The sequence below is a fragment of the Leuciscus leuciscus genome (assembly GCF_965113295.1).
Source record: "Leuciscus leuciscus genome assembly, chromosome: 16".
Lineage (NCBI taxonomy): Eukaryota > Metazoa > Chordata > Actinopteri > Cypriniformes > Leuciscidae > Leuciscus > Leuciscus leuciscus.
Window position 1 is genome coordinate 26,534,094 of NC_138740.1, and position 21,757 is coordinate 26,555,850.

Here is a 21,757-nt window from a genome sequence, read left to right on the forward strand (position 1 = left end):
CTAGGGACATGAAGGGTGGTATCAGACCAACAACCAACACATCTCCTAAAATGGAAAAGTTATTTTGATATGAACTATGGTGCACGGTCAAGCTAACACCCAACGTAAACAGATTTTGTTTGAGATGAGATTGTTAGTCCATAAAATGTATATAGAGAGGTTCATTCATTCCTATGGAGAGGTTCCCATCCCTACATATATACACACACACAGACACACACACACAGTTTATAGATCCTTTAAACTACATATAGTTTACATATACATCACATACTGTTTATTACATGTTTTGCCAATGAACATGCTTTATTAGATTTATCAAACACACACTTAGAGAAGTGCACTTAAGGAAGCTCTAGGGGTTCTCTCGATAGATATATATATATATATATATATATATATATAAAAAAAAAGTTATATGATCCAATTTACAATAATTACACTTTTGAAATAACCCTAAACTAAACTAAGGAATGTGGTACAAAATCCCGATATATAGCTCAAGTTAGAAAAAGGTCATATAACAGGGTAACCTACTTTAAGTAGACAAGGAGAGAAAGTCTTATAAGAATAGATCATAAGAAAAATCATTTTTGGACCACCTAATATTATTCTAATAACACTTGTTAATGACGGAGTTAAAAAGTTAAAAATTGCACAAGCCGCAGGCATTTTAATTAAAAGAATGCTCAAAAAACACCTTCAAAGGCCCACTACGCTATAAAGCTTGAGTTTTATTATCGATCCCCTGATGATTTAATCCAAAACACAAAAATCAAGGTCACTTTCACAAGATCAAAACAGGGAAGTTAAAAAGCTAACAGAGCAAGTGGTTAGATCATATTGGCTGCTAATGGGTGGTTGGAAACAAACTGTCAAACACTCCTCATTGACTTAAAAAAAGGCTTCAGCTGTTTCCTCTCCCTGAGAAACAGAATAGGGCCTCATTTAGGTTGTGATAACTTTGCAGCAATTCCAACTGAGAGTTATATACACACACACCGGTAAACAATGATGCCGTTTTTTGGGCTGGAGATGTTTCACCTTTGGATGATCAAGCCAAAAGAACAGAAAGAGAGCCAGAGTACTATGAAATACTTAAAAGCATCCAAGATGGTAGCTAGCTAGCTATGTTTATAGCACATTGCTATGCAGTTGCAGGTGGTTAAGATATAGTTGAGTTAAGGGAGCCCCCTCCCCATGTCTCTATGATATTCTGGTCACTAGATACAAGTCTAGATATAGAAGTCCAGTCACTTTCCCCCGGTTTCACAGACAAGGCCTAGTCAGTGTTGGCAGGAAAGATGAAGTTGACATTGCCGACTCATCTCCGCAGTATAGTGAACGCGTGCACGCCTAGAGAGAAATGCACCTTTCATTTGGATTACATAAAAGCTTTTTTTATTTTTTTTTTATTTAAATTATCTTGTCTTAAATATTGCATTGCACGCTGTTGGCATCGAGCCTGGTAAAATGTAGCCACACTTTTACATGGTGTTTGAACATAAATGTGTGTTGGCAGTGTGTACACAACCACCCTATAAATGATAAAAATCCACAAAGTGCTTTTTTAAAAATCCCCATAAATCATAAGCACCGTCTCAGAACAAGCCCCACCCATGACTGTTGATTGACATTGCAGTTTGAGCATAGACCCGCCCTGAGTGAGCTGGACACAGTCCGCCATTGTTTCGAGGCTGGAGCAACTGTAGACAAGAATGTCTCCTAAGCGATTGAGGTGTTTTGTTGTTGGATGTAAGAATTAATATAGCAGTCTTCATTTACTCTTGTTACTCGAGGATGGATCAGTACTAACTATTCGTGATCCAGCTTACAGTCTCCGGAGCGACTGGCCATGGCAGAAATGAAAGTGAGAGCGCGCACTTTATGACAGCTCAGAGTCATTGTACGGATATAAAGTTTACCAGTTTATTAAGCACCCTCTGAGAAGGTGTGTATATATTTGTTTACTGTTGGTCGGTTGTAACAAGTGTTTTGTGTACTTCGCTGTGTATGTTGATGATAATGAAAGGGAGAGAGAGAGAGTTTATGGATAAGACTTTAATGCGCACTGTGTTTATTAGCTCTTACAGTGATTTTCTGGAGTAAAACTAACGCTTCATCTTTTGTGTGATGTACAATAAATTTCATTAAACTCCTCTGTATATTTTGGTCATCATTCGGACTGGGTTTGCTACAGCAGGCTTGTATTAATAGTGGATAAAAGCAGAAGACAAATTAGTTATAACCGTCCGTAATTAAACTAAACTATACCTGTTCTATCTCCATACAGCATATATACTCTGGCTCTGTGGGCATTATTGTCCGACTCCGGGTCGAAATGAACACCGCTACTGAGAGTTTCTGTTTTGATATTATCAGATGAGATTGTCCTGGCTCTGAGCGCGAGCTCGTAAGGCTCCGGCCTCTGGGCAGCAGCAGCAGCTCATTTGCATTTAAAGGGATACACACTAAAACAGTGCGTTTTTCTGAGCCCCAAAAAATGACTATTTAAACATGCTGTAAAAAATTATCTGTTGGGTATTTTGACCTAAAACTTCACATACACACTCTGGGGACATCAGAGACTTATTTTACATCTTGTGAAAAGAGTCATAATAGGTGCCCTTTAACCTCTTAGGTACCGAACAACAAGACTTTTTGATACTTGATGTTAGAGGCAATTCGGTTGGTGCCTAAAAAGTATTGAAACTGGATACCCAGCCCTACTTATAAAAGCTCCTTAAATGCCCTAATTGAACAAAGGCCTAATCCTAGCTAAATCTAAGCCCTGTCTGTGAAACCGGGCCTTTAAGTAATCAAATTAAGTGATAGCAAACAATATATAACTAAACAAAATAAAATAATTAAAAAAAAAGAACACCACAAAACCTCACTAGTGCTCATAGCATATAAAAAAAAAAAAAAAAAAACCCCACTGGTTCACATAAGCTCATATTTTCTTGAGAAAACATAAGGGACATCTTGACCGCTAACAAATATGTTAGTAAGCAAACTTTAGGGAGGTCTAATCCCTTTTTCAAAGAAAAGCATTAACAGTTCCTCGCGTTGTCCCTGATTGCCTTTGGCTGGTTTGTGCAAAGAACACTCCCTTCCAAGCAGTGATTGGCTGGGGGCTCCCCGGGGAGCGCTTCCTGAGGGTACTGACAGCGAGAGGCCGCAAGTGCAGCGACGACCCGAGCACGTAAACACACAGGGCCGGATATGCTCTGTCATGCAGACAACTTGTCCTCCAAGAGCCTGTTTCCCACTGCTGCTGATGGGACTGAACCGATGCCTGCTGAGGACAGTAAGAGAGGACAAAGAGCAGAACACCTCCCCTTTAAACACGAGAGAAGAGAAAGCGGCCATCTGGCTCACTGATTATTTATCTCGTCAACTCTTAACTGCACATCCTGTCTCTGTCCCTACTTTCACTCTCTCGCTCACTCTCTACTGGGACAGGGTGGTCATTTAGACTACAGGCTTGCTGATAGGTCATGTTGCAGAGTTTTACGTACAATGAAACCCCACCTGAGCAATCGCAGAGCAGCCTCGATTTAATACTTCTGAGGACAATTCCCATGAGTCCGAGCCATTACCATAGCAAAGGAAACGATCTTGGTTCATTAGCAGAGAGGCACAGTAGATTTAGAGGCTGGAAGAATGCAAAAAAAGTGTGTCACTTGGAGGAAGACGACATTAACTTGTGAACAGGAAGTCACACAATACATTTAAAACCACAAAAGCCAGGCATCTACACTGGCTGCTTGTCACTTTCTCCCAGACGTGATCAGCATTCACACTCCCGCGGTTAGCATGTGGCAACGGCAGTTAGTTAATGTTTCTAATGCTTTCTATTCCCTTTTTTTAAGGTGGCTTACAACAGCAGTGTGCTTCACCATATTCCTTTTGGGTCAGTGGGGACTTGTCTACACTTGTCTCCATTCCCCAGCAACTAGTGTCCTTGGATAATGTCCCACTACACTGACATTTGTCCCTTAAGGGGAGTCTTCGCTCAAGAGAAGATGTCATTTACAAAACACCATTGTCAAGTAAAAACGGAAAACGATGCGTTTTGACTGTTCATTTATACGCCAACAGTATTTTGGGGGCCTGAAAACACAAACTTTTGAAAACGGGTTTCAAAGTGCAAGTTTTTGAAAAAACGATACCATCATGAGCATGCGTATTATGTGTTTAGTGTATAGGTACGTAGTTTTTCTTTACAAAGTGACATTGCCAATTACTGGCATGGCATGCATAATACAACGTTTTTTTTTATAACAATACATAATAGTAGTTTGAGGATTCTTATGAACAGGGATCGTTTTGACAACATTGTCAATCTTTATGTCGAAAACGTTTCGGTTTTTAGCACATCGTTGTCATGTAAATGTACCCTCAAACAGAGAAAAAGTGATAAGGCATCACCTCAATGTGATTAATTCAGGGGTTGCTACCGTCAAAGTGCAAAATATATTACATTTCATACATTTTAGCTCTAACTGAACCATCTCATTAAAAACAAGAAATTCTGCCAGTGCAGTAAAACATGTATATTCAACAGAGGGTTGCCAGATCTGTGAAAAAAAACTAATATAGACCAAATACCAAAATGCTAAATACCCCATTCCCATACCTAAAATACCTAATTTACAGTCACTGTTATGCATTACACACAATTTCAAATAGGAAATCACTGTAGTAATAAACAGTCCATTTTCATAAAAATAAAATAATTGCTGTAGTCACGGCCAAAATCTTTCCCACATTTCCGTCACTGGTTTTGATGTTATCACTTTGTGTCGCATTAAGAGTGATGAAAAAGACTATTTGAGAGTCCAGACTGAGACGCATCTGTAAAAATCTGATTGGAATCGCATTTCAAACCACCTACCAAATGTGGTTAGAATCAGATTTGACAATCCAGTTAGTCAAAAATAACTAAATTAAAAGTCATTAAGACAAAGACTATAATACAAAATAAAAGACAAAACACACTCAGCATTAGCAGCAGTGCTCAGAAACAAAGAGCTTTTTCTGCATTTTGAAAGGGGAGATGCGCACAGCTGAGCCTGAGCGGTCAATTACCGCCGCTGGTCTGCAGATGACAGGAGATGGACCAACGGCACAACAGATCAGATGTTTCATGATGGCATCACTTTACATGCTATCAGACGGTAGATGTATGAAAGACGAGAGGTAATAACAGATGTGAGAGGCTGTCATCTTCAGCAAAGCCCCGCAAGGTCATTCTTCTATGAGAGTGAAGTGAAATAAAAGCAGCTACAGGGACTAGAGTTTATGACTCACTGAGGTAGAGCTGAGGTAGGCGGAAAAAAATACAAAGATAAATGTACAAGCAATCTATTGCTATTTAACCAATTTAGCAAGATGACGCAGCCATTGACGAGGTAACAGGACCAAGGGATGGCGGCTTGTCGCTGCTATGCTAGGAGTTACATCAGCTGTTACTGTTCTCAGATTGCTGGAGGATTTGAGGTATAACTTATGCCTTTAGCACAAACAACGTGAGAAGAGTTACATTTTAAAATGTAATACTTAGGATTTGGAATTTCAACAGACCCCTAACTTAAGTACGAGAGAAATATGTAGCAACTTATGTTTACATGCACAGTTACAGACAGTACTATTCAAAAGTCTGTATTTTTATTTTTTTGACAGAGGTCTCATTCTCACCAAGGCTGAATTTATTTGATCATACAAGCTGTAAACATACTGTGAAATACTATAACTTTACATAACATTTAAAAATGTAAGTTATTACAGTGATGACAAATTCATTACTCCAATTTCAATGTCACATGATTCTTCAGGAATCATTCCAATATTTTTGAGGAAACACGATAACTTTTATTCAGCAAGAATCCTGAAATAAATGTAATTAAAATAAAATTGTACTGACCCCAAACATTTGAACGGTAGTGTACAGTATGAGCTACAATTGCATTATCGAGATCTGTTGGTTAGACTTCTCAAAATTGATCTGTCGGCGGAAACTCAAGCATTTCAATGACATTTTAAAAAGACAAATCATCTCACAGTCTGATTGAAAGGTAACATTCTAGGGCACCTTTAAAGTGTTTTTAAATATTTTTATTTCCCTGCGTCATGCGGTTGCGTCACATTCCAAATCCTGCGGGTTTGATAAAGATACGTCACGTAGACCTCATCAGGGAGCAGGGGACCATTGCTTTTCAAACATCACTGCACCATCTGCTGAAGGCAGTTCGTCGACCTCCCAGCAGAGGCTGAATGATGCACGTGGATGCTGAAGATTCATGCGAGATCAGCTGTGAGCTCTGGTGTCGACGGCGAGGTTGCACAGCTGCTGCCACTAGATGGACACTTAACATTCCACTCACGAGACTCTCTTTCCCCCTGCAGTCACCTCCCTCTTTGTTTTCCTTCACACTGTTTTCCACCGTGCAAGAAGGGTTAACCTAAATCCATTTACCCAGATTTATCCCTCCTATATAGGAGTTTGAGAATCAGACCCCCTCTATGACCTCCCTCTGTCCTTCACAAGACAAAAAGGAATGCAGTTCTTTCTTTCTGCATCTCTGACTGCAGCAACAAATTAAACACGGTTGTCCTGCGTCACTCTACACCACTATCTAAACCAATCAACATCACCCTCCTCACCCCCTCACTAAGTAAAAAGGGAAAGGACTTTTTCCCCCTCTTTAGATTTAAGTCCCTGGTTTAAACTAAAATGGATGCATGTGACGCTCCAGACTGTGACTAAACTGACAAAGTTTTGTCAAACACCGTCTAGTTAGAGACGCAACAGTGCTTTCTGCATGCAACTATCAACAGTCTGAGCCGTGGTGTCTGATCTGAGAAAAATAAAATATAGGTGGCATTTTAATGAGTCAGTCAAAAAGATTATAGCTGATCTAGCTCTCGAAAAAGCCTTTGAATTCACTTAGATTCAGCTGTTTGAATCAGACTTGCTCAGTGAACCGCTGGAGTCACATGTCCAATTCCAAATGAACCAGGAACTGTTACTGTGATGTACACTTTAAATAATTACCTTCAAGTAAAAACTAAGGTACACATTCTTGATGGAGTTTTGTTATTAAAAATAAAAAATAAATACATTTGGCTGCTAAAGGTTTCATTTTAGCAGCCTAGTCATTCTTGTTCCAGGTTCTGCAAAATAATCTTCTTTATTCACTTCCCATAATATCATCCCTTAAAGGGGTGGTTGAATATGATTTCACTTTTCTAACTTTAGTTAGTGTGTAATGTTGCTGTTTGAGCATAAACAATATCTGCAAAGTTACAACGCTCAAAGTTCAAAGCAAAGGGAGATATTTTCTTTTAAAGAAATTGCTTTTTATGGACTACAACAAATGGCTGGTAGGGACTACACGACATTCCTACCGGGTTAGTGACATCACTAACCCTAAAATTTACATAAACCCCACCCCCGGGAACACAATTTATAGATTATCAAGACAGAATATGCTAATCAATGACTAGAAGATAACTACACATAAGCTACATAAATTCACCAACTAACCATTCAGAAATGTTGTCTACATGTCACTTCTCGAGTCTCTCCATCTTTCTGACTTCGGTTTGAACATAAAAGGCTTAGAAAAGCGTTTAAAAGCGTTTTAGAAATGTCCAGTGCATGACTGTGTGAGGTAAAAGGACACAAGCTCTTGAAGCTCCGCCCTCTGTGCCGGGAGCAGCAGCTCATTTGCATTTAAAGGAAAAGACACAAAAACTGTGCGTTTTTGCTCACCCTCAAAAAGTGACAACTTTAAAATGCTATATTAAAAATATCTGTGGGGTATTGAGCTAAAACTTCACATACACACTTGGGGACATCCAAGACTTATTTTACATCTTGTGAAAAAGGCATTATACCACCCCTTTAAATGTATTCTTAGTAACTCCACCACCCACACAGTGGCATTGTAAGTGGAACGTTTAATTTTTCAGGACCCGTCTGTTTAGGCACCCCTCACAGGTTATGTAACAGGTACACTCACCTGGTCACATTACCACAGGGTATTATTAGTCAGAGCCGCAAAAACACCGGCTCCTCCAATCCCCATCCTGCTGATGGAGGCTCTACTGCACCATGCGGCTCACCACTCAGCGCTGCCTGTTTCATCTCATCATGACTAAGCATCTATCTAACTCCACCTGAAGCTGGTGAGCACACATCTCTTCAAGCACCGCACGGATACACAAGGTAATAAAAAGGTTACACATAATCCAAATCGTGTGTGCCGGCCCCCCGAGTCAAAAATGAAAATATGTTAAGGGCACTTATGATAAAGTGTTTTGGTTAGTTTAGCCACAGTTGACTGCCACTTTCACACTAGCTAAAAGAGTCTAGCAGCATTAACAGCCATTGAATGTCTAAAACACTGAAGCAATAAGGAAGCACCTAGTGATCTATTCCAGTGAGCAAAGAGACGTGGCGTTACATGACGCAATATAGAGCAAGGGTCACTCATGATAATCCCTTTTCAGATGAATTCACATGGGAATTCTAACTTTAAAAGTTAACCAAATTAACTTAAAAAGTACATGCTTTTTACAGTCATTCTCTTCAATGAAAACAGATTTAAAAAAAACAACTATGACTCATTTTGCATTACACAAATAAAATGCCCTCTGGAATGAGAATGTTCCCCCCACTAAATTACACCACCTTTGAATAGAAAAAAGTAGCAAATAATCTCATAATAGATTTCCTTTCCAAACAAATAATGGTTAAATTATTTTATTTTGAAAGTGTCTTCAAATATGTAGCCAAGATTTTATTTTCAGTAAGTTTTTTGAAGAAATGACTCCACAAGGATGCATTAAATTGATCTAAAGTTACAGTAAAGACATTTATAATATTACCAAAAAAAAGTCATTTCAAATAAATGCTTTTTTGAACTTTCTATTCATCAAATAATCCTGAAAACAAATTTATGACATTTTCCACAAAAAAAATATTACACCGCACAACGGTTTTCAACATTGATTGTGATAATGATGATAATAAGAAATGTTTCTTGAGTTTTCTGAAGAATAATGAGGCACTGAAGCAATGATGCTGAAAATTCAGCTCTGCATCACAGAAATAAATTGCATTTTTAAATATATTAAAATAGAAAACATTTGTGTTAAATTGTTATAATATTTCACAATATTCCTATTACTGTATTTTTGATCAAATAAATGCAGCCTTCTATTAAGGCTGACCTCTATTAAAAAGAGACTTCTATTAAAAAAATCTTATCGATCTCAAAACTTTTGAATGGTAGGGTGTATATATTATTTAAAGACTTTCAAGAGGATTAAATTCCATCAATACAAAAAAAGTGACAAGCCTAATATGTACCACCTCAACTTCCTGCTTCGATAGGAAATACATCAATAGTACAGGCAATTGTGACTCATGCTGTATTTGAGTTACAAAGACAAAAAGCACAGGAAACACATACAAAAATGTAACATTAACTCATTTCTCAAGCAATAAAAAGACGACATTAAAAAAAATTGTGGCAAACTTGACAGAGCAATTAGTTAATTCTTGAAGCACCAGCAGAGCTCTAATTTGTACACTTTACTGCGAAACGCATGAAACACGATCTCTCCCGAGGCAACCGTGTGATCACACACAAAGGTTCAGAGAGAGTTTGTCACTGTAAGCCTAAACCACTGGGAAACCAACCTGTTCACACAGCAGCCGTACCATCTGGATAATGGCACTGGCTACTTTACACCTGTTCCTGATTAGTTTCCTACTGCTGGTAAGAATTCAAAGTTCACACTGGCTGAATTTGAATAGTCTTACAGTCTTAAATGCATTTATAGTCTTAAATTCTTACCGGCAACTTCCACAATGTCCCCGGGTACAATGTCCCTGGCTTTGATCCTCTGTACAGTCTTCCTGTCCTGGCGATAGACCTTGCCCATCTCGGGCTCATACTCCTTGAGGGCCTCAATGGCATTTTCAGCGTTTCTCTCCTGCAAGCAGAACATGAATATTAAGAGACATTTTCATATTCCTGGGACATCGTACTAGAAGGCATTAAAGGCATAAGAACTGGGGCTTCAAGGGGTCCACAGAAAAGTTCAGTAAAAAATAAATAAATATAAAATTGATGTGCGTGCGTGTGTGTGTGTATATATATATATATGAATTAAAATGGTTTATAATATCACACTGATGGGGTTTTTCGCAACTGGACCATCGTATTTAAAGGTCCGTCAAATGAACACTTTTGAACAAAAACCGTGTCAATAAATGTCTCAAATAAACGGGTTTTAAGAGCATAATTATGCTATAGAGAATCTCCAAAATGTTTATGCTGATCTTGAAAGGATTTAAATACTGGGAATGTGTGTTAAACGGAGTTGAGAACTAAGACTACATTATTAATTATTATTATAATTATTATTAGCTACAAAAACAAAAAATTCTAATTACCCAAACTATTTCATATGTGAACTAAATATTCAACGGCACATCCTAGAGATGGTAAAACAATCCAGGGCTAAAGTGGCTGACCTCACTATGAGAATTTTTGTCTTGGATGGCTGAGGAACCATCAGATACGACTGAAGGGAAACTGCCTTTGACGCTAACCTTCTTATTCAAATGTTAAATGTTGTGTTTAAAGTGACCTTTTGCTTTCAGCATGATTAATCCCAAGGGACACACTTCCTAATAGTGGTTGCCTGCTTGGCAGAGCATTTGGCAGCGTACTTCCTGTGGTTTCTCTTGCACGATGGGAACAAAAAGTCTTATGTCAAACAAACAAAACTGCCGTGCCTAAGGGTGAAAAACCAGTTTCATGTCCGGACCCAGACAAAACGAAGGGGGGATGGGTTATGGTCGCTAAGACATTTAAGGCAATAAGCTATAAATACACATGCCACATTATTAACTGCTGCTGGAGTTCAAGGTATATCTCACTAAAATCAGTTTGTTCCAACCACAGTGCTGAACACCAGTGATAACATTTCAGATAGCTTAAGTTGACAGAAATTACTCCTGTGCATTACGGTTATGAGAAAAACCAGAGAGGGTGGAAAGTCAGATTGAGTCACACGATTTGGCCCAATACTGAGGCCTTGCGATTCATTTCACAGTTAATCTGAGCAGAACTGAAAGGAGGAAGGCCAATCTAACTCTGTCTTTTGATTCAGACATCATTGAAGAAGCAAAGGAGGAAGGCCAATCTAACTCTGTCTTTTGATTCAGACATCATTGAAGATGCAGAGCAAACTGCCCCAAAAACACACTTGTTTCAAGCATGGAGTCTTTCCAACAGATTGTGTTCTGCCAAAACTTGGATTTAGATTAAAACAATTGCCAAAACAAAGTCAGTGCAATAATTAATGAACTGCATTTTATTCATATAGTAAGTGCTGTACTGTCTACAACAAATTCCTTGTGGGTGGGTTTTAACCCCGTGCCAACTTCCTTGTTAAAAATGTAAGTAAAAAATTATAAAAGACAGAATAAAAAAAATTTATAAGGTTTCTAAAATTTGCTTTAGATAAAAACTCAAATGGATTCAGGGTTGAGCGTTTGCGGAGTAAAATAAATTCCTAAAAGAACTTAAACCAGAGCAATTTAATTAAACATATTTAACTCTTTCCCCGCCAGTGTTTTTGAAAAGAAGTTGCCAGCCACCGCCAGCATTTCTGATCATTTTCACAAAGGTTTCAAGCCCCACAGAATATTTTGTTGTATGAATATCTGAACATGCAATTTATCAAAAGCAAAAACAGAGCCTCTGCTTTAAAAAAACCAAAAACGTTTTATTCTAGCTTCATGCATTCCTGTTTTATCAACACTTGAATCTGGGTAAGCACAAAGCTTAGAAATAAAATCGCATTTTTGTCAAAGACTACATCCAGATCGGATTCAGAACGATGATCAAAACATAGATGGAGTAGATCAAGTTCATCAACACACCTAATGCTTGTACAGTCCTGTAGCTCGTCCTGGGTCGACATTTCATTCAGTAACATTAGGCAGTTTTGATTTATATGCGGTTTAATGTTGATGATCACGTTATTTTTCATATGCATCTGCTTACATATGATATTGATTGTTTCTGCTTCTTCGCCTGTGTTTTGATCAGGAGATTCAGTACTCTTTTAGATGATGCCTAATAGCATCCCCTACCATATAACAGAGAAAACACAGAAAGCTGGAAATTTCCGTCAATGGCGGGGAAAGAGTTAAGAGACACTTTACACTGGCATGAGGCAAGCACAGCAGAGGATTTTCATTTGATATTAAGAATGTGTGTGTGATTCTGGAATGACCTATCTGGCATCATGTGTATATGATTTGGTCCCAGCTATTACTGAAAATAAAGATGCAACTTTTACCCACAGCAGGGTTAATTGAAACGGGCCTGAAAAAAGAAGGGGCCTTCGTTTGAGATTGAAAAGTAATTGAATATTAAATTAATTAAAATTGAAAAGAACAGCATTTATTTAAAATGTTAGTCACTTTTGAACAATTTAATTCATCCTTGCTAAACACCAAAAAAAAAAAAAAAAAAGACATGACAAACATTTAAACGGTAGTGTATATGACAGATAATACTACCTTTGTACCACCATACTTCAGTATGCATTGGTTGCTGAGAAACAAACTCAGTTCTTTCTCGTGGATGTTTAATGGGCCTGTAAATCTTCTAGAGCTGGTGCATGGACCGGTGCTCCCTGAAATTAAGTTTGCCCTGGGCTAGCAACTGCTACTCTCCATTCTGATTGAAAAAGTGGCTGTATGAACCAGAGGATAATTAGTCCTCTCGCTTCTTACATCACACCTGCCACTAGGGATGCAATTCACCAAAAAAGTGGGTATGAGCCATAAGGAATTGTAATGGGAACATTTGTAGGCCACCTGTGAGCCAAAATTATATGAAGAAAACCTCGCAGAGCACATTTCCATTTCTTTATCAACACAATTGCTCAAGAAACATTATTATTTTAGTAGTGTTGAAAACAGTTGTGATGATTCATATTTTTGTGGAAACCGTGCTACATTTTTTTTTAGGATTCTATGATGATTAGAAAGATCAAAAGAACAGTTTTTGTATTAGAAATTGTTTGTAACATAATAAATGTTTACTGTCACTTCTGATCAATTTAATGTACCCTTGCTTAATAAAAGTATTAATTTATTTCTAAAACAATCCTACTGACCCCAAACTTTTGAACAGTAATGCATTCATGCATTAATGATTAATGTATCTGCAAATGATACGAATACATTATTGTATAGATAACTCAGAGCTACCAAAGGCTCTAAAGCCTGGACTCAATTGTGATTTCATAGGGTCTTTAAATACATTTTTCCATTTATATACACTAATGTTATCTGCAAAACTTTAGCCCAAGGCATTCAATACTGTGCTGCAGCTGTGCCCTTTAAGAAGACCATTTGAAGAAGTAGAAAACTGATAGGAGGAGACAAGGCTGAGGATTCTCAGGCAGTCTGGGTAATGAATGGTGACCAAAATAAAATGATAGAGAGAAATCTGGGACATGGGTTTCAGGGCCGCTGAGAGGTGCCGGAGAAAATAGGGTCTTGGCTCTATTCTGGATTCCATTGGGACAGCAGGACTATCTTTAGAAAAGGGCAGCGGAAAAAAAAATGGCCACATGTTTTCATTTTCATAACAAGGCTAACTACACTTTACGAGAAAAACTACATTCGTTACAAGGCACAAGCAAACTCTATCAGCGATAAACGGCTGTCAGAAACAGCTGGTACTGGAGGACAGAAGATGTAAAGATTTAAAGCTCATTATGAACACTCCTCACAAATTACACCACTGTCACCAAAGCTGCATTTATCTGATCAAACTACAGTAAAAACCGTAATACTGTAAAATGTAAAAAAAATAAATAAATCAAATTAATTCATGTAATGGCAAAGCTGAATAAATGCTGATTTGGTTCTCAAGAAACATTTCTTATTCTTATTATTATCATCATTTTTTTGGTGGAAACAGTGAAACATTTTTCCAGGATTATTTGATGAATATAAATAAAAATAGCATTAATTTGACTTTTTTTTTTTTTTACATTATAAATGTCTTAACTGTCACCTTTGATCAACATGTCCTCACTGAATAAAAGTATTGATTTCTTTCTAAACAAAAAAGAAATCTTACTGACCCCAAACTTATGAACAGTAGAATAGCAGTTTTGCTCTCATACAACGTTGTAAGAGAATGGCCTCAAAGATTGGCGTTCATTAACTTCTGTCAGAGCACGCCCATATGTGTTCACGTTGTTCAGAAATACAGTATAAAATAAGGCAAAGATTAAAACAAAAGGAGTCCAAACTTACCTGCCAGACACCTACAATGGCGTTGGCTATAAGAATTAGCAATATTACAAAAGGCTCCACAAACGCTGTAATGGTCTCCTCTCCCTCTTCAAACCAGGCCAGTACCTATAAAAGAAAAAACAGGAAAAACAAATACTTCTTAATTTAGGATTTCATGTTGACCAAATAGCCTTTATCAAATGACTGAATAACACAGAAGAGTGTTCCAAGACAACATATTAACACATCATGTTTTTACACTGTACCAGAGCATGTCTCTATATCTTGGAAGTTGTGGCTGTGAGCCAGGTGTCAAAACAGAGTGTCGTCAGCAACTGCACAAGAATGACTATTTAATGCATGCCGCTTCTAAGGTGTCACAACTGACCGAGAAAAATAAATAAAGTAATTAACGAGTCAGCCATGTGAATTTACAGGCATGCTGACACTGTCCAGTGAACGCTGAAGCACTGAGTCCTTTATGTAATATGATCTAATTTAGACAGACCAGCTTTCATCAATCTAGACTATATGGGCTTAAGCTTACCTGGACCACACAAGAGGTCTCACTGGCCTATTCGAGAACATCATAACACCCGTCCAAAAATGTAATAGTAAAACTCATCTTTGCAAACATCACGAACAAGCCAACAGAAGCAATGTACAGTCAGTGCATAAAACCAAAGTGAGTATTTTAACACCAACCCACATATTCTAGAGAGGCAAGAAGCTTTCTATTCCCTATGCAGTATTCTGAATATTTTGTTTCTGTAACATCCTGTATTTTTTTTCCCCCAGAGGGTACGCTAGGACAAGCTTGAATTTTGTTCAATTAAATCCCTGACCTTGTACGACAGATTTCCTTTGCAGCTTTTTGTCATGATTCCGGTGATACATTGCGTACCTAAGCTAGTTCACAGAGACAAACTGTTTTCTTATCAATTAGGCTAAATCACAGATATGCGTCTGGTAACATCATTTGCCTAATTTAGTTCAACGACCAGCACGTTTTTATGAAGAATTATATAGAAACTTGTATAATTAATTAATACATTGTATTACAGATAAATATAGAATAGACCATCATTAAAAAGTTTGGCATGTGGTTTTTGTTCAGCAAGGCGGCACTAAATTGATCAAAACTGACAGCAAAAACATTTATAACGTTACAAAAGATTTCCATTTCAACTAAATGCTGTTCTTTTGACCTTTCTATTCATCGACAAATCCTGAAATTTACACTTAACCACAAAAATATTAAGCAGCACTACTACTGCAGGATTAAATTGCATTTTAATAAACATTTAGTTAGAAAACTTTTTTTTATTGTAATAATTTCATAAAGTTATAGTTTTTAGTGTAGTTTTGATCACACAAATGCAGCCCTGTTGAGCATAAAATATTTCTTTCCAAAAGTTTTTTTAAACAATCTTAATAATCGCAAACTTTTGACAGCGCATACATTATTTATATAACCATAAAAATAATGGATTCAAATAATCCATTTATTGTAATGTTTCACAAGATCTAATTCCCCAATTTTTGTTTTTTTAATATACTGAATTGTGGCATACACGTTTTTGTCTTTATAGAACAACTGTAGGTTATACTACAAACAAATATGCTACTTTAATAGCAACTTAATTCAAATTATAACAGAATACACAAATGAAATGTTGTTTCTGGTAAAATGACGACTTCTGAAAGGGTGCAAAGCACAATGGTTTCATCTTGCTCGATATTCAGTCCATTAAATGAGATGCCACTTAAAAATCATTCTGACTTCAATTATAAAAGGCTCTTATGGAAAGAGCTGTGGTTGTAAATTCCAGTTGCTGTGCTTAGTCCTGACGGGATAAACTGTTCTGATTGAATAACACCCTTGCCTTGTGGGAATAACAAAGGTGAGTGTGAGAGCAAGTTAATGCATCTCTATGAGAGGTTAGGGAGGGCATTCAAGCATAAGCTTTTGGACCTTGTACAGACCTGTATATACAGCAAGGTGTAAATGGGGTCTAAGACACATCTTAAAACAATACACAGGACCAATTCAGGGGCAACAACCTTCCCCGTTGCCAGTAGGACAATGTCACAACACTAGTCGCCAGATGAGAAGATGTGGAACGAGCAGCCAATAAGAGAAGTGAACTCAGCATTTGAGAAAAGTCCTTCCCCCCCCCTCTTTTTATGTATTTGTCATGTAAACAAGCATGCTGTATTAATAATAATAATCCTCATGTTGATGCAACAAACAATGCTTTTTCAGCAAACCCAGAAATCCAAACAGAGGAAGTGGATGACTAAGTTGGTTCAACGCAGTAACCTAACCTATGGACCATGTTCTCAGTTGAGAGCTATCTAAGCCCTCTCGGACTTGCACCGTGCCGGCCATTCCAGTGGTGAAACATTATCCAAACAGACATGTGTTAAAGACTCCAGACAGCATAAATGAACCACTGAGTGAACCACTGTACATCATCGCCTTGTAGCCTGATGACAGCATATTGTAACATGATCAAAATATCACGCAGAGCATTTATAAAGCACTCCGACACTTTCAGCATGGCACTCATTACACGCTTCATCTCAGTTTTTAACATGTCATGCAGAGATTAACATTTAACACTAACATTTTTAATGAACCAAACAGAAATCATAAAATCTAAATTGCTATTCTACAAGGCCATAATAAATCAACATAATTACATCATTAAAACAAAAGACAAAATGTACACTACACACATTTTTCAAATGTATAAAAAAAGAGTTACAATTAGCTTGCAGATTTGCCATTTGTACTTCACAATTTTTTTATATGCTATTTTATTATATTTGAGTGAGGACCCTGTGGAAAACCAGGAGTGGAACTGGAGCGGGAAACTCTGGGTGAGCGGTGAGGGGAATTCTGTTGCACCGGTCCACTAACGCATGTTGTTCCAGACCGGTTTAGATTACATGTCGCTTGGTGGCAGACAGCCAAAGCTTTACGTTGAAGCTTTAAAACGTTCATAAAGAGATCGTAAACTAATCCATTTGAATTGAACGGTTTAGTGCAAATTTTCTGAAAAGGCATGATTTAGATGAAAATTTGGATTAATCCACTCAATTCATGTGGATTAGTTTACAGATCTCTTTATGGACTTTTTGAAGCGACAAAGTGGCACTTGTGTGGACTGTCAATGGAGGAACAAATCTCTCAGATTTCATTAAAATATCTTAATTTGTGTTTCGAAAGTCTTGAGGTTTTGAACTACATGAGGAAAAGTACTAACTGTACTCAACAACATTTTCATTTTTGGGTGAATCATCCCTTTAATATTAATTGCAAGTTTTGCCTAATTGCTCTTCTAGTTCGATGCTAACTTTATTGTACTCTGTGCACAATGATAAAGTTGAATCTGTTCTAATCCAACCTTATTTTATCTAATCCAGAAAGCTAAACGAGGAACGTTACTGTATTCAACTTAATATTGATTTGAGGTACTTACAAAAGATATGCAAGCTGCCAGTAGAAGAATCCTCACTAAAAGATCCTCAAATTGCTCCACCACCAACTCCCACAGTGATTTTCCTGAAAAAATAAGCATGTGAAAACATGATAATAAAGACCAAGGTGTGAAATGCATAAAGAGAGGCGCTAACAGAATACATGACAAAGGATTACCCTCTTCCGCAGGCAATTCTGTGGTACAGCCAAAGATTCACAGCATGGTGAGAAAAAAGAGAGAAAAAAAGATAACATTAGATCCTGAAAGTTCATGTACTGTAAAAAAATAAAAAATCATCTGCATCATGTAGGCTTTACAGCAAAAGACAATATGGTATTTTATCTCAAATAAAAATATTTTTATATTATATATACACAACTATGTTTGTATTTACAACACTGGTTACTGGCCAAATGTGTAAAACATGACTATACTCGCTGGTGGCGAGCAGCAGTGACGTCACGCGCCTTCATTTCGGACACATGCCGGCTGATGAAATGAATATCGCCGCATGTGCGCCAGCTCTTGTACGGGCCTAACAATCCTATAGCACTCGAGGAACATTGCGAAATCACCTAAACCTATTTGCTTACTAGTAAACTGCCAATCCCATTCTCCTCTGTTAGCATTAGCCGAGCCACGTTCGCTCACTCACCGTTCGGTCCCCATTTCTCCCGCTGCCGCTTCGCTTGCTCCAGGCCGAGCCCAGTGCTCTCGTTCACGGAGAAAAAGCTGTAAACTTCCTCCACGGTTTTTGTATGTGCATTCTCCATCGTGGACGGACGGACACGCTGATAATAAACGGACTCGCAACCCCCCAAACACGGGCTTCTTCAAAGCCTTCAGTCCTGACTCCCAAGACCTTCGGATCCACGAAAAACTTGATCCAAAAACAACCGTAGTGACTTTAGATAACAGGTACGCGATGATAGCCAAATTTTACTTTTTAGTTAGGGCGTTTAATTAGAAGAAAAGTTACTAACCCGGGCTAATTCAACCAAAAATTACGCAACAGACATCGTAAACTCGCTGGATGTTCTTGGTCTTGAAAAATGTCGATGCCTGCTGGGAGTCTTAGTGTCCTTATGATGTGATAAATAATCTCAAAATTGTATTTCGAATCTATCATCGGCTCATTCCCTTAAACCGCAGCCGGTGTTCGCAGCTCTAGCACCATCAGCACCAATCGCGTGTCTCTGTTCCGCCGCTCTCCTGATCCGCATGCAAAGCTCTCGCTGTCCGCATGTGGAATGCGTTCATTGGCTGCGCGGACTCCGGAAATTCCGTTCCTTCCTTTGACTTTTCTTCGTCACGTCAGTGTGTGGATCAGCTGACCCTCCTCGTTTGGGCCGACGTCATTCCAGATGAAGCGGGGTGTAGTGTAGCAAAGAAATTTCCCTAGAATGCACAATCTAGAAACGGTAGGGGTTTTGATTCATGCTAGGCAGGGACTCACCAAAAAGATTCATTCACTGACTCGTTCAGTGCCTCTTTCTGTAGGTTACGCCGGTAGGTGGCGAGAGTGAATGTCGATGAGTCATTCGCGATTCGCTAAATACGATTCGTTGACGACCGAATGGTTTTTTATTAATACTTTGATTTTTTTTTTTTATATGATGTGTTTTCATTTTTATAGTTGAAGGTTTAGTACGGTTTTTTTTTATGTCTTTATATTGTCATTAGGCCTAATATTTTTATTATTATTTTGTTTTAGTAATTTTAGTACATTACGTCAATAAAAATGAGAAACGTTGCCTGAATGTCACATGTGTTGTAGGCCTAACTTTAATATGTCTAGCTAAATTCTTCATTCACAAATGTAGAGTTGTGAAATCATCTCCCAAATTTGTTGTTTTTTTTAAATAAATTTAAACTGTAGGCCTATATGAAATACTTAAAAACTCTGAAAGGTCCTAAAGCACAAAAAAAAAATATATGATACCCTAAAACACTTCCCAACTGAGGTTAATAGCTGAACAATGACTGAATTCTCCCCTTATGTCATGTTATAATTTCTTACTGTTTTTCTATTCAATTTGTTTATTTATATGTTTCCTTTTATAAATCGTCTTTATTTTTGTTACTAAGACTATATATATGTATATATCCTGTTTGTATTAAGAGCTGCTCCCTCAGGCTATATCTTTTCTGTATCTTATTCTGAAGAAACGGATTTTATGCTGCCATGTTTGTTTGTAAATCTTCTTGATATTTTCAATAAAAAAGGCCTAACTTTAATTATTTCATTAAAATATTTGTTTTAAATGTTTGTTGTTTCATGAACCATTTTGTGTCCCATAATTGTTTTAATTAACTTATCTATTTTCCTGGATGATTTTAATGAAAATGTCTGCTTTTGTATAGCCAAGCTTTCAAAAATACAATTATCTTGAGAAATATTGACCAGAGTGAAAATATGACAATTTTTTATACAACTTTTATTCAGAGAATAGGTAATAAAGGTTATTCCTGAATTTGAATCTTCAGTATTCCCACACTGGTAAAATCCCAGTAACAAATGATATCCAATTATTTTACACACACAAACCTTTCATGTAAAGAAGATGAATGGGTAAATTACAATTACTATCTGTGCAGTTCCTTGTTTTCTGGCTCAAATGTTGGTGACTGACACGCTTCTTTTCTCAGGATGGCTAAACCCATTTCTAATTAATACAGATAATTTTCTTATATGTGTCTGACTAATTAAACAGTTAAACAGCTGGTCATGTGGCCAAACATTTAAATATTTCTGTTATCCTTCTCATTTCTGTACGAGACAATGTAGAAAGCAGGCTTGTGAGGACTCATTTTCTTCATATAGGGATTTGTACTGTTCTTCACCGTTACCCAGTCGTCATTTGGAGAAAAAGCTTATATTTGAACACACAAGATAAGGCCACTCACTGCACACTGTCTCACTGATGAAAAGGAGGAATGAAGCAACGTCTTAAGATTAACTTGGACCCTGGGTCTGCAGCCATTTTGCAACCCTACAGGCTCAGATAAAAAGACAGCCTATATAATAACTAAATTAGTTTTGCCAAAGCTGGGTTGCCATGGAGATATGACATGGGGTGTTCCATGTTTGCTTGTTTATAAGTCGATCTCATAGTCAAATGTCTATCTGGAATACAAAGTTGCAATAAACATTCACTAATTGTTTCCAGCTCTGAAAGTTCTTTTGATCACTTATGGGTAAATACACAAAAAACATTACTGTACACTGATGTCCTATGGTTCCATAAAAGTCGATTTGGCTCATGGAAACAGAAATGTCCAAAAAAATACAAAATACAAAAAAATAAAAAGGCATCTTACAGCTCAGATTCATGGCCTATCTGTCGAGGTCTCTGACAGTTGCAATGGAAGGTGCATTTTCCTTGAATGACACGATTATGAAACTTTAACCTCAAATCAGTACTGATTTATTCTTTATTATTCTGCATTTAAAATGTATTATAATATTATATTTGCTGCTGTCAAATCGATTAATCGAGATTAATCATGTCTAACATAAAAGTGTTTGTTCATATCATATATATGTGTGTGTGTGTGTGTGTGTGTGTGTGTGTGTGTGTACACCCTACTGTATGTATGCATAAATATATATATATATGTATATATACACACACACACACACACACACACACACACACACACACACACACACACACACACACACACACACACACAAACACACATTATATAAACAAAAACTTGTATGTTAGATGCGATTAATTGCGAATAATTGATTTGACAGCACTAATTATATTAGATTAAAATATAAATATTATCTGCATTATTATATAATAATTTTAGGGACTTTTAAAATTGTGATTTTCAAGCCTAAAAATGTGAGGATTTTTTTTTTTAATCGTGAATTTTTATAGTTGCATGGAATGTTAACTGAAATAAA

At 37.3% G+C, this 21,757-nt stretch overlaps 1 protein-coding gene across 1 annotated transcript in view; it reads right to left on the bottom strand.

Annotated features, from left to right (window-relative positions):
- atp2a2b (ATPase sarcoplasmic/endoplasmic reticulum Ca2+ transporting 2b) overlaps nucleotides 1–19,118 on the bottom strand; it is a 35,026-nt gene extending 15,908 nt beyond the window's left edge. Inside the window, exons 1-5 of the mRNA XM_082141170.1 lie at nucleotides 18,494–19,118; nucleotides 18,015–18,032; nucleotides 17,839–17,921; nucleotides 14,372–14,476; nucleotides 9,873–10,011 (exon numbers count right to left, since the gene is read on the bottom strand). Of these exons, the coding sequence (XP_081997296.1) occupies nucleotides 9,873–10,011; nucleotides 14,372–14,476; nucleotides 17,839–17,921; nucleotides 18,015–18,032; nucleotides 18,494–18,611 (463 nt within the window). The 5' untranslated portion in view covers nucleotides 18,612–19,118. The remainder of the gene's footprint in view (nucleotides 1–9,872; nucleotides 10,012–14,371; nucleotides 14,477–17,838; nucleotides 17,922–18,014; nucleotides 18,033–18,493) is intronic.
- Nucleotides 19,119–21,757: the final 2,639 nt, after the last annotated feature.